The sequence below is a fragment of the Haemaphysalis longicornis genome, unplaced genomic scaffold (genome assembly GCF_048455015.1).
Source record: "Haemaphysalis longicornis isolate Haplotype H1 unplaced genomic scaffold, Haemaphysalis longicornis Haplotype H1 scaffold_5, whole genome shotgun sequence".
NCBI classification, from domain to species: domain Eukaryota; kingdom Metazoa; phylum Arthropoda; class Arachnida; order Ixodida; family Ixodidae; genus Haemaphysalis; species Haemaphysalis longicornis.
The window spans coordinates 46,263,031-46,273,563 of record NW_027526385.1 but is presented as its reverse complement, the minus strand read 5'-3'; the positions used below and the strand labels follow the sequence as shown (position 1 = coordinate 46,273,563).

Below are 10,533 nucleotides of genomic sequence, written 5' to 3'. Positions count from 1 at the left end.
GGTTTGTTGGTGATACGATAACGAAATCGATATTTGGTCCGTAAGAGGGAACACGAGGATGGCACACTTATCAATGTTTAAAGAAAATTTCAAAGTATCCAACCATGCTTCCAGGGCATTCAAATATGATTGAAGGGAATGAAATAAGGAATGGATGTCTTGCGATGAAGAGAAAAGGCGATGGTAATCGCCGTCACATGCATTGAAGAGGTTGTCGTCTTTTTCGCGGCCCGTGCTGGATGGAAAGCCATCCTCAGCATTGTAGACTTCAGCGTTCCACCAGTTCAACCGGGCAAGCTTGTACTAAGGTCGCGCAAAGCTTGAACCACGGTGAAGCTGGAGAATTTCTTTCTACGGGAGCACTGAAGGACACATCACCGCGAGTTTGTACGAGTCCGAAATTGTTTCTTATTCTTATTGTTCCGAAATTGTTTTTTAACTTTAGAAACAAGACAGATTTGTCTGCGTCGGGCTGACGCTGCTCTTTTGTTTTATTTTCTAGCAGTATTATCATTCTGCACGAACTAATGGATAACATGAGTACGCTGCTTTACTCCGATATCGAGACAGCCAAATGAACGAAAATAAGACATGTGCATTGGCTTATCATATTCATATTAGGCAATGAACGCAAGACGATGAAAGCAGACGACGAGCGACCGCAAGGCCGAGTCGTCACGAAGCGTAGATAAGCTCAACTACACCTCGCGCAGCATGCGCCGGTTGGCGCACCAACCATTTTTTGCCACCGCTCGAGAACGCTTTGCGCGTGCGCACACGCCTGCAGCCATCTTGATCTGGGAGCTAAGAACGGAACACCGCAGACACTGCTGCATTTTGTAATCGCTGAAAGGTAGATCTTGCGTAGGAACCGCGCCCCAGCAAGGCAGCGGTCGCCACTGCAGTCTGCCAGCCGGTCTTTCTGCTTCGCCGAGACCTTTCTCATTTTTTCTGCAGAGCTAGTGAGTAGCCGCGGCCTGCCGCGCACCAGAGCTTCGCCATGAGCTACGGCAGGGCCCCGCCGGTTATCGACGGGATGACTTCCCTGAAAGTGGACAACCTGACTTACCGCACCACCCCGGAAGATGTGAAGCGCGTCTTTGAGCGCTACGGAGACGTCGGCGACGTCTACATACCGCGCCACCCCTACACGAGGGAGAGTCGAGGCTTCGCCTTTGTTCGCTTCTACGACAAGCGCGACTGCGAGGATGCCATGGACTCCCTGGACGGATACATCATGGACGGCCGGGAACTGCGCGTCCAGATGGCCCGCTACGGCAGGCCGACCGACCCGCACCGCCAGCCATCGTCTCGGTACGGAGGCTCGAGCCGTCGATCGCGCTCCCGCTCCCGCAGCCGGAGGAGCAGGTCGAGGTAGGTGATTTGCGCGGCGCGTGCATAATCGAACAATTTTTATTGCTACCTTTATGTTATGGAGATTTGATTACAAGTAGGCTCTAGTAAGGAAGTTCCGTAACAGCAGCGAAGCAGTTGCCTCAGCTACTTCGACATGTACGCAGTGCGTGAAAATGTTTGTAGCGGGCAATGACAGATACCGTCGTCGTACGGGCACTGCGCATGCGCCATATTGTTCATTACGCGCCGGTGTTCACGCTCAAAGATATCTGCTCACCGCATTCTCTTCTTTCCGTGATTACATAATAGTGAAGTAAACAATTTACAGTTCGTGGAAACATCAACATTGTGACCCACAACAGATCGTTTTATATTGTGGCCTTTGCACGAAAATAAATGTTGCCAAGGGCAAGGTTTCAAGATGTGCGATGTCCCATTCTTGAGAAATGGCAACCGATTGTGCTTGAAAACCGCACATGCGTGGGGTCGAAGCATTTGCGGATCATTGCTGTAAGAATTCCTGTTGACGATCAAGCTAGCATTAGTACTCGCAGCAAGCAGTGCCTAAATGTTACTTGTCTTTTATATTGCCGGACCTTGACTTAACTTGAGACATTTGGCATTGCAGGAGCCGCAGGAGGTCCAGGTCACGTCGTCGCTCGAGGAGCCGTTCCCGTTCGCGCCGTCACCGCTCCCGTTCGAGGTCCCGGAGGTATGTATCGCAGCGTTTGTGTCATGTCCATCAACAGATGAACATGCGAACTTAGTGATAATGTAACCCCCCCCCCCCCTTTTTTTTTGTTTTAGCCAATTTTAGCCAAAGGTGTTTGAAAAGCAAAGGTGTAGTGAGGCTTGCAATGTAGATATTTTGCATACGGCATTGTCAGTGTCCATTGCTCAACCGCGCCTGGTTAATTTGTGCACACCAAAGTATTGGTAGTTGAGTTTCTGGTCTTCAGAGTGAGAGGAGCTGTAGAGGGAAATAGTGGCCCTAAGCAGAGGCAGAGCTAATGTTCGCAGATATTTTTCCTAGCGGCAGCCTGATAGTTGCCGCAGTTTTGGTGCTGTGAGCACCAAATGTGACCACATGAACAGTGTAATTGTCGTTTGTAGGATTGCACTGAGTGTAACACAATACAGACTGAAAATAACATATACATTTGACGTAAGGACTGCACACTGACAACTGTTTGATATAAACGAAGTGACAGCATATATATATACAAAAAAAGAAAACATCATGAAAAACGATAATGCCAAGGAGAAAAAGGGGAAAAGGTGATTAATAAGTTTTAAAGACCATTTTAGTGGCACTTGCTTCATTCACAGTGATTTTGCTTTTCTTGTTTGTATATATATGTTCGATTAGAGTGAATAGTTGTCATTGCAAATCTGTAGTCTTTATATCAAATGTATGTGTTCTTTCCAGTCCATTTTGTGTTACTCAGTGTAATTGCCAACAAGCTACAAACGATAGTACAACAACCAAGTCTAACAATGTATGTTACTTGTATTGGAAGAGCTGCAGCCATAATCTGAGTTCTAGAATGGTTGCTGTGGTATCAGTGCTCTCTCAATATGCATTTCCTGTGGCAGCAGTCATACAAGTGCTTTCACTGCTAGGTGTGCTCATGATGTATGTTCCTGTGCTCACTGAAGTTTGTTATGGGCGAAGCGTACTTTATTGGCCTGGAATTGTAAGCCTTGCTAACGTAATTGGGCCAATTTTTCTTAGGTCGCGAAGCCGCTCAAAGGACCGTCGACGTTCCAGTAGCCGATCCAGGAGGAGCAGGAGCCGGCGAAAGAGCCGCAGCCGCAGCCGGCGCCGAAGCAGGGACAAGAGCCGAAGCCGTTCGCGGCGCCGCGAGTCGAAGAAAAGTCGATCGAAGTCCAGGGGTCACAGTCGAAGCCGCTCCAGGCACCGCAGTCGCTCCAAGTCAAAGGACCGCAGCCGAAGCCGGCACAGGAGCAAGTCGAAGGAGCGGAGCCGAAGCAAGCATCGCAGCCGGTCCAAGTCGAAGGAGCGCAGCCGAAGCAAGCACCGCAGCCAGTCCAAGTCGCGGGAGCGCAGCCGGAGCAAGAATCGTGAGTCCAGGCGCAGCCGGAGCAAGCAACGGAGCCGATCCAAGTCCAAGGAACGCAGCCGGAGCAAGAGACGCAGCCAGTCCAAGTCGAACGAGCGCAGTGAAAGCAAGCATCGCAGCCGATCCAAGTCAGACGAACGGGCCCGGAGCAGTTCTCACCGCAGCCGTAGCCGTAGCCGGAAGGAGAGTGAGCCGCGAGACAACAGCCGCAGTCCGTCAGCGAACGGAGATTCTCGCATGCGGAGTGCGTCGCGCAGTCCGCATGACAAGGATGCTCGTGAGGGTTCACGGTCACAGTCCCGTAGTCCGAGGGAGGATCACAGCCCGACTCCGGCTGAGGCCAAGGAAGGGGCTCGCGAGAAGTCGGAAAGCCGGGATCGCTCGCGCTCTAAATCGCCGGACTCCGACTGAGACACGTGAGAAAGCTTGTTGGATGTTTGATTGCATTTTTTTTTTAGACACTGCTCCAAGCGGAAGTGTCGCAAAGTTGTTTCATTAAGGCATTTTCATTGGCACCCAACTGCTCATAACTGTGGTGGACAAGCAGTTTCGTTTTGGGGAGTTGTGAACTTTTTTTTCCACTTGGAAGTGATTAGTTTGTTATTGGCAATATGAGGAAGAAGGGAATCAATCTTAGCTTGATGATCCTGTTTTGTGGGGCTGCAGTCAGCACAAAAATTTAATCGATGCAGTCTGTTAATGTCATGGAAAGGAGGCAAGTGGAGCTGACTTGCAGTGTTAGGTTGTCCACTAAGTGCATTCTGGGGAACCCTAAAGTTCAGGAGAATCGTGATAGGCTTTCTGTTTGACACTTGAAGGATGGCCTTTGTTTTCTTCGTTTTTGTCTCTAGAAACGTAGCCTTTTGAGTGCTTCGGTTCCAATTCTGTGCACAAACGTGCCCCATCAGACGTTACTTCTAATTGTTATGTCTAAATGTGTAACACAAGTCTTGAGAGTGCTGTAGATTAGTGCAAGCATTAACTGTTTGTCCCCTTTCGGAAACTTTTCTGGTGCTTCCTTTTTCATTTGGCAGAGCTTGACAAACAGCACTGGTGATTTAACACACCTGATCCAATTGTCACCGAACAATTTGATCTTTTATGCCTTTGTGACAAACTATTTTCACAGCATTGTTGAAGAAAGTGCTTGCAAGAAGTGCAAAAAGATGGAACAGTATTTCGAAACTGCGTTGCAAAAAACTGTTCAAGCCATTGGTACTGCAGCATTTCCTTTACATTTACCAGAAGAAAGACCAGACCGTCTTCGCAAGCTTTTGTGGTGTTTGGGATTGTGTTACATGTTAATGTCAAATCAAGGGTTTGCTTCTTAACACACGAAATGCAGGTCGCATAAAAAAGGCTGAATTGTGTTAAGTTCATCAGTGACGTCTTTAAAAGAAGTGTTATGTTGTAAAGACATCTGTGTGGTGTTAGAGTGCATCAGCTTTTTCTAGACTGTTTGTTTTTCATTTGTCGCATCTCTGAAGATAATTGTTCATTGCTTTCTCGTGGTTACCTTCCGAAATGTACGCCTACAGGTCAAGGTAGTTTCAATCTCCTCCTTGAACACATCTAAGTTCCTTTATCCTAGCAGCCCCAGCGCACTGGAAATTGGCTTGTCCTGACTGCTCGTTTGTGTGGGGTTGCAAATGTCATTCATTAGTGAAAGTTCAGCAAGAAGGCTTTTGTATACAGTTGACTTATTGCAGTGTTGTGTGGCATCATTTTTTTTTTTCCCGTCTTTAATACAAGCCTATTCTTTCAGTTACATGTATTCCTGTGTTGTTCCTCCCTTGTCGCTTGGTGTTCGCATGAGGTGGGTTCTGTGAAGTTCACATAACACACTTAAAACAACGTGTGTTGCTGTGTCGAGGCTGCCTTGCCGTGCCGGGAATTCGTTTTCCTAGGTTGTAAATTGCGTGCAAGCGTTCACTGTGTTCGTGGTTGAAGTGCAAAAAAAAAATGACAGGAAAGTGTGTTTGGAAGGCTTGGAGAAATCTTTTGTTATCCTTATAAGTTGCGTGCATTTGGCTCGGCAGGCGTTATTTGTCCGTCTACAACACTACTACGTTTTCTCGATCCTAAGCATCCTTTTTCCCCTTTGTTAACTCTGTAATTCTGAAGCAAGGATGACTGCTTGGATTCGAAATGCATCCGTGTTCAGGTGCAAACTTTTCTGAAATTTCACGTAGCCAAAGTGGTTTGGGGGTGCTTAGAATTGAGGATATTGTAGTGGTGGGTTTGTGCGTCTTAAACGGCACGTCGTCGTAGTTTGGTTGTACTTGTGCGAACTTGTACGCGTTGCCGGCTGACTCTCTGGCGGTGCCCCCCTGTCATGCCTGCAGGCGCCGAGAGCTGTGTGGGTGTTGGTAAGGCGGCGCTTGATCGTATGGCCAGGTTGCCGCCACTGCTGCGACTGGTTGCAGCCTGCGCCGAGTTCGGGCCGAGATGAGGTGTCGATCGAGGTGTGGTGTCGATCGAGATGAGGTGTTGATCGAGATGTGGTGGTGTTCGAGCTGGGCATCGAGTGTTCGTTCCACATTTTTTTTTTACTCTTCCCCTCCCTCCTTCCCCTGCCCCACCTGTATCCCTCTTTCTCCGGAATCCCTTTGCCCATCTTTCAGCTTCTGTGTAGGGTAGGGAAGTACTAAAGGGGTCAGTCTCATTTTGTTTCCAACGGTAGGTAAGTTCCCTCGGGGCTAAACACCTTTTCGAATCAATTTTTCTGCTAATTTTGCTTCTTCAACCTAAAGCCACCACTAAAAAAACCTGAATGATGCAGGCGTAGAAGGGCGATTCGCCGCAGTTGATCATGTTAGGGCATTCAGATAGCCACATGTGTCAAGGCAAAGGAGATAGCAGCTGTCAGATAAGAACTAACCAGTGATAGGTGTAGGTATTTAGCTTACACTTAGGGACAGCTTAAAATGTTCCCATCATTGAAACTTTCTTTGGCATTTTTGTCTAACCTTCCTGAGCTGAATTTGCTGCTGGCGAAAGGTGGAAGGAGAGGGCGGAGACGCAGTTTTGGGAAGCTGATGGCGGGGGGCAGGCGGTGTGTTCGAGTTGGCCGTGAGCTGGCGTGCCGGTCTGGACTGAACGAGAGCTGCCATCTGTTAAACTGGTGTAAGTACTGGCAGAAAGGCAGAACAAGCTGCACAGTTGTGCTCATTGAACGTGGAGCTGACAGAGTTTTGCCACAGGCGGCTGTGGTGGCGGTACGCGATTGGCGGTATCGGTTCGTGCGGGTGGCTGTCGAGTGCCAGTTGGTGTTTTGGATGGAGCCTGACGGTGTTGTTCGGGCGGAGTTGTTCGTGAGGTGTTGTTCGTGAGGCGTTGTTGGGGAGTTCCAGTTTTGGTGTGTTTTTATCCCTTTAGAACCACTTGCTTTTCTTTTTCAGAACTGCGCGGAGCTTTTTTTCTGTCAAGATTTGGACGTGCTGTGTGGCTTAGTTTGCACTCTGCACTGTGTGTGTAGATGGCCGTAATAAACGTGTCAAACACTAGTTTGTGCTGTCGACACAAAAACTGGAATCTTGCAGTTTGGTCGTGATTTTTCTCGGCTGATTAAGGGGTATTCACATGACGGAGTGACTCGTAGGAGTGCACAGCACGTGACCCCTACGTCACAGTATCTCGCTGTCTCGCCTCCGATCAGAGGTCGGGCCTTCCGCTTTCCAGCTACGAACGATCCAATCCTTGGCGACGGAGGCAGCGGGATTTCGTGAGCTCGTCGGGCAGCTGGCCGCAACTCAGGTTCTAGAGCGGGTAACTTGCTTTTTATTACACTGGATGCGAAAATGCGCCGTGCACATGGCCAAATTACACATTCACACAACTCGGGTTCTAGAGCGGGTAACTTGCTTTATTACACCGGACGCGAAAATGCGCCGTGCAAATGGCCAAATTACACATTTAAAGGGACCCTGCAACACTCTTTGGGCAGTAGAAGTAAACCTGCGCGACGTTTAGATTACACTGCCAGGAATACCTGAGCCAAATATTACACGTGCACGTGAAGCGGTGAGCGCGCAAATCGATGTGAAAGACGCGGAAAAACAAACCGCTCTCTCTTCAGTTGTCCTCATTATGCATGGCCTAAGGGACGTCACATAGGCCATGGCTGCCCGATCGGCTGTCACTGGTCAACTTCGCGGCTAGATTCTCCCATTTCCGTCGTCATCGCTATGTACGAACCTCTTCTATGCCTGAACCTGTAGGCACAGTTTTGCCGTTTATTTTGTGTTTTGAGTGCGCGCGGAGTTTGAGTGATGAGCTCAATACTTCCCTTTCAACGGGACCACTCGACTACGAACGTTTATTGCTTCAAAAACGCCCTACCAGCCCGAGCGCGCACTTGCGAGCAGGCACCCATGCCTGGTTTTTTGTGGCACCAGACCGGAAATAGGCCCCTCCGCGTTGCGGAGAAAAGGAGAAAACTACCCGGCATGTGATATATCGAAGGCCGCCGAAGAGAACGCCGCGAGCCGCCCCCCTCTCCGGGAGAGAGCGCGCAGCTTTCGTCGCCTTGTCCGCGCTCGAGTTGAGAGGGAACGATTATGCGCGATTTCTCATCGCGCGTAGTTTCGTTAATTGTGAGCGGATTTTCATAATTCTTGCGGGAGGAGATTTCTGGGACAATAGACTTTATCCCAAAATACAGTACTAGTAGTCGATGGCAAGTGTTGCAGGGTCCCTTTAAAGCGAAAGCCTTGCATCTTTGATTCAAGCTCGCTCGATGGGAAGTGCAGAAAATCGTGGGTGCAAAAAATGGGAGCATGAGCCGGAAAGTTTGTGCTGGGAAAGAGAAACAGCAGCGCTGGAGGAGGGTAGGCCGATGCCGCACATGCAGTACAAGCCGTTTTGAAGTCATTTGACAAGCCATTTTGACAAGCCCTCCACTCGTGGAGATCCTTGAAAGCGATTTTCACGTGTAAAAGCATTGCAGTGTCTTCCATTCAGATAAGTTAAGGACAGAATCGGAATACTCGCGAGTCGCCTGATTGTGGGCATGAAGGGTGCTGACTTGGCTGGAAGGAAGCAGGCTGCGTCTGGCTTTGTTGCCCCACCCACGCGGGGGCTGTTGCTATGGCAACCTCATCCGGATCGTCGTTGCAAGTGAGGTTATCCTCCTCTCTACACTCTCAATGACTTTCTCCATGTACTGGCGACAAGCCACACATGGAGTGGACGTACACAGCTAGGGAACTTCTACACTTTGAGAGCATTCTACGTTAAATGTGCCAGGAATGGTGAGAAGCTTTGCGCACACAGTAAGAAGGAGCACTGCATTCGTAGTGGGCAGAGTACATGCTATCTAGACGCATGCCCACCAGGAATGGTAGTTCGTGTAAACTTTTTCCTTGTTGCCAATTTTTGGCACTACAGCTAGTGCTAGGACATGCGGAAAGTAACTTTGCTGCTACATCTGGTAGGTTGCAAATGCAACCTTTGGTCCCTTGTACGTTTGTGCCAGGTACTTGCCTGGCTATGCAACTGCACTGTCTGAGTGGGGCGGCTCCGATGCAGAGGAAACTTCCACTCTTGTTCTGAAATTTCGTGGCTGCTCAATAACGCTTGTATCAAAAACCCGTGGGAAAGGTACAGAGGCCTTCCACGTTGACTTCTGAGATGAATCTCTGAAAGGCCACACTGGTGTGCGCAATCCATAGGTGTGCCCGGCAGTTGGATCACATGCTGAAAAATGCCATTATATGAACCGTTCTTTCACTTCCGTGCATCTAGAAAAGGGAAGGCAAGGGTTTGAAGGAGGCGACGCGTGTAACTGGCTAACTCGTGGCAGTCAGTTTGTGTGGAGGGTTTCACAGCAGTGCCACTCAAGGCACTGGTGTTTGCGTACAGCCATGTTCCTGTACAAGAGCTGTCTGTGGAATCAATCGATGTTCTACAGACAGCTGAGTCAGTGGCACAAATTCTGTGGAACCAATCAAGGTTCCCCAGAATGAACACAATGCGGTGTTCATTCTGCACACAGTGTTGCTGCAGAGTGAACACCGTATTGTGTCGGGAGATCTGCCACTGACTCTGAGCCAGTAGCCAAGGAGGTTACTGTACCTTGCGAGTTAGATTGTACCGCTGCACTTGTGAGTTAGATTGTTGCAAGTCACAATTATGCATGAAAACTGCCAGTTGAATTAAGAAGAAAGTGGTGAATGTGGACGGTAGGATACACAATACACAGCTGTGCAGAGATGCACCGAAGTGCATTATGACTCCAGCTGCATTATGCTACCTACAATCCTACCTTTGGTGTTGTCGGCCTGTCGCGGACACTTTCTAGTGACAGTTCATTGTCGGCCATGTTCTTGACTCTTGTGTTCATTTCGAGTGGTTTTGTTTCCAGGCGCTGCGTTCAGAGGCGTACAACATGTGGAACAGCTCTCAAGCAGCGAGGGCACTCTTTGTTTTGGTTCCACACTCTACTTTCATGCAAGTTTGCCTGGTACAAGCCTGTATAAGCCTGCACTCCTCTTGTCCGCCAAAGCTGGACGTCACATCATTGCCAAGTGTCACTTTTGCCTTTCGCTTCTGAATAAAGTGTTTTCTGGGAACCCTCTCTCGTATCTGGGCTTGTTGGCTATGCTGCGTCTGCTCGCTTGGGCATGGTGGCCACACCTACCAAGTAATCCTGCTTTGTGACTGAAGACCTTCATAACGATAATGAAATATAGCTCAGTGCAAAACTCCTTTCTTCAGAATATGTTCTTCGAGCAGAAGCAAAAGTTAAGGGGGCGCATGGGGACAGAAAAATTGCCCAAAAAAGCATATTTTTAGGTATCACTTTTCTCTTGGTTTGCACAGTTTTTAACTGAGAATTTTAAGTGCGATGCACTTTATAAGCGACCCTGAATCCGCCGTCCGCATTGCTCCTCCTCCTCTCCCCTAGCAACGGCGCGAGGAGCGGAGAGGAGCGTCTGTAGCAACGGCGCAACGACGTCACACCCCACGTGACCCGCGCGCGCTCCGCCTCCCGCGCCGTGGCTGCGCGCGCCGGCTCCCGCACCGCTCCTCGCGCCGTGACGTCACACTCTCACGTGACCGCGCGCTGGCGCCTTTGCGTCTGCTCCCCCTC

At 49.4% G+C, this 10,533-nt stretch overlaps 1 protein-coding gene across 6 annotated transcripts; it reads left to right on the top strand.

The window, feature by feature from the left end:
• Positions 1-711: 711 nt before the first annotated feature.
• Positions 712-10,015, top strand: LOC144138175 (uncharacterized). Of its 6 annotated transcripts, none has more exons than XM_077670334.1 (4): positions 712-853; positions 958-1,374; positions 1,985-2,068; positions 3,092-6,974. In XM_077670334.1, exons 2-4 carry the CDS (start codon positions 1,001-1,003, stop codon positions 3,849-3,851), a joined length of 1,218 nt encoding a protein of 405 aa, XP_077526460.1. In that variant the 5' UTR covers positions 712-853; positions 958-1,000; the 3' UTR covers positions 3,852-6,974. The 6 variants fall into 6 exon arrangements, 4 of the variants coding, with proteins under 4 accessions (XP_077526460.1, XP_077526462.1, XP_077526463.1 ...); XM_077670336.1 differs by adding an exon at positions 9,805-10,015 and having other exon boundaries at positions 749-1,374; positions 3,092-3,856; XM_077670337.1 differs by having other exon boundaries at positions 749-1,374; positions 3,092-3,856; positions 6,842-6,974.
• The last annotated feature ends 518 nt before the right edge of the window (positions 10,016-10,533 follow it).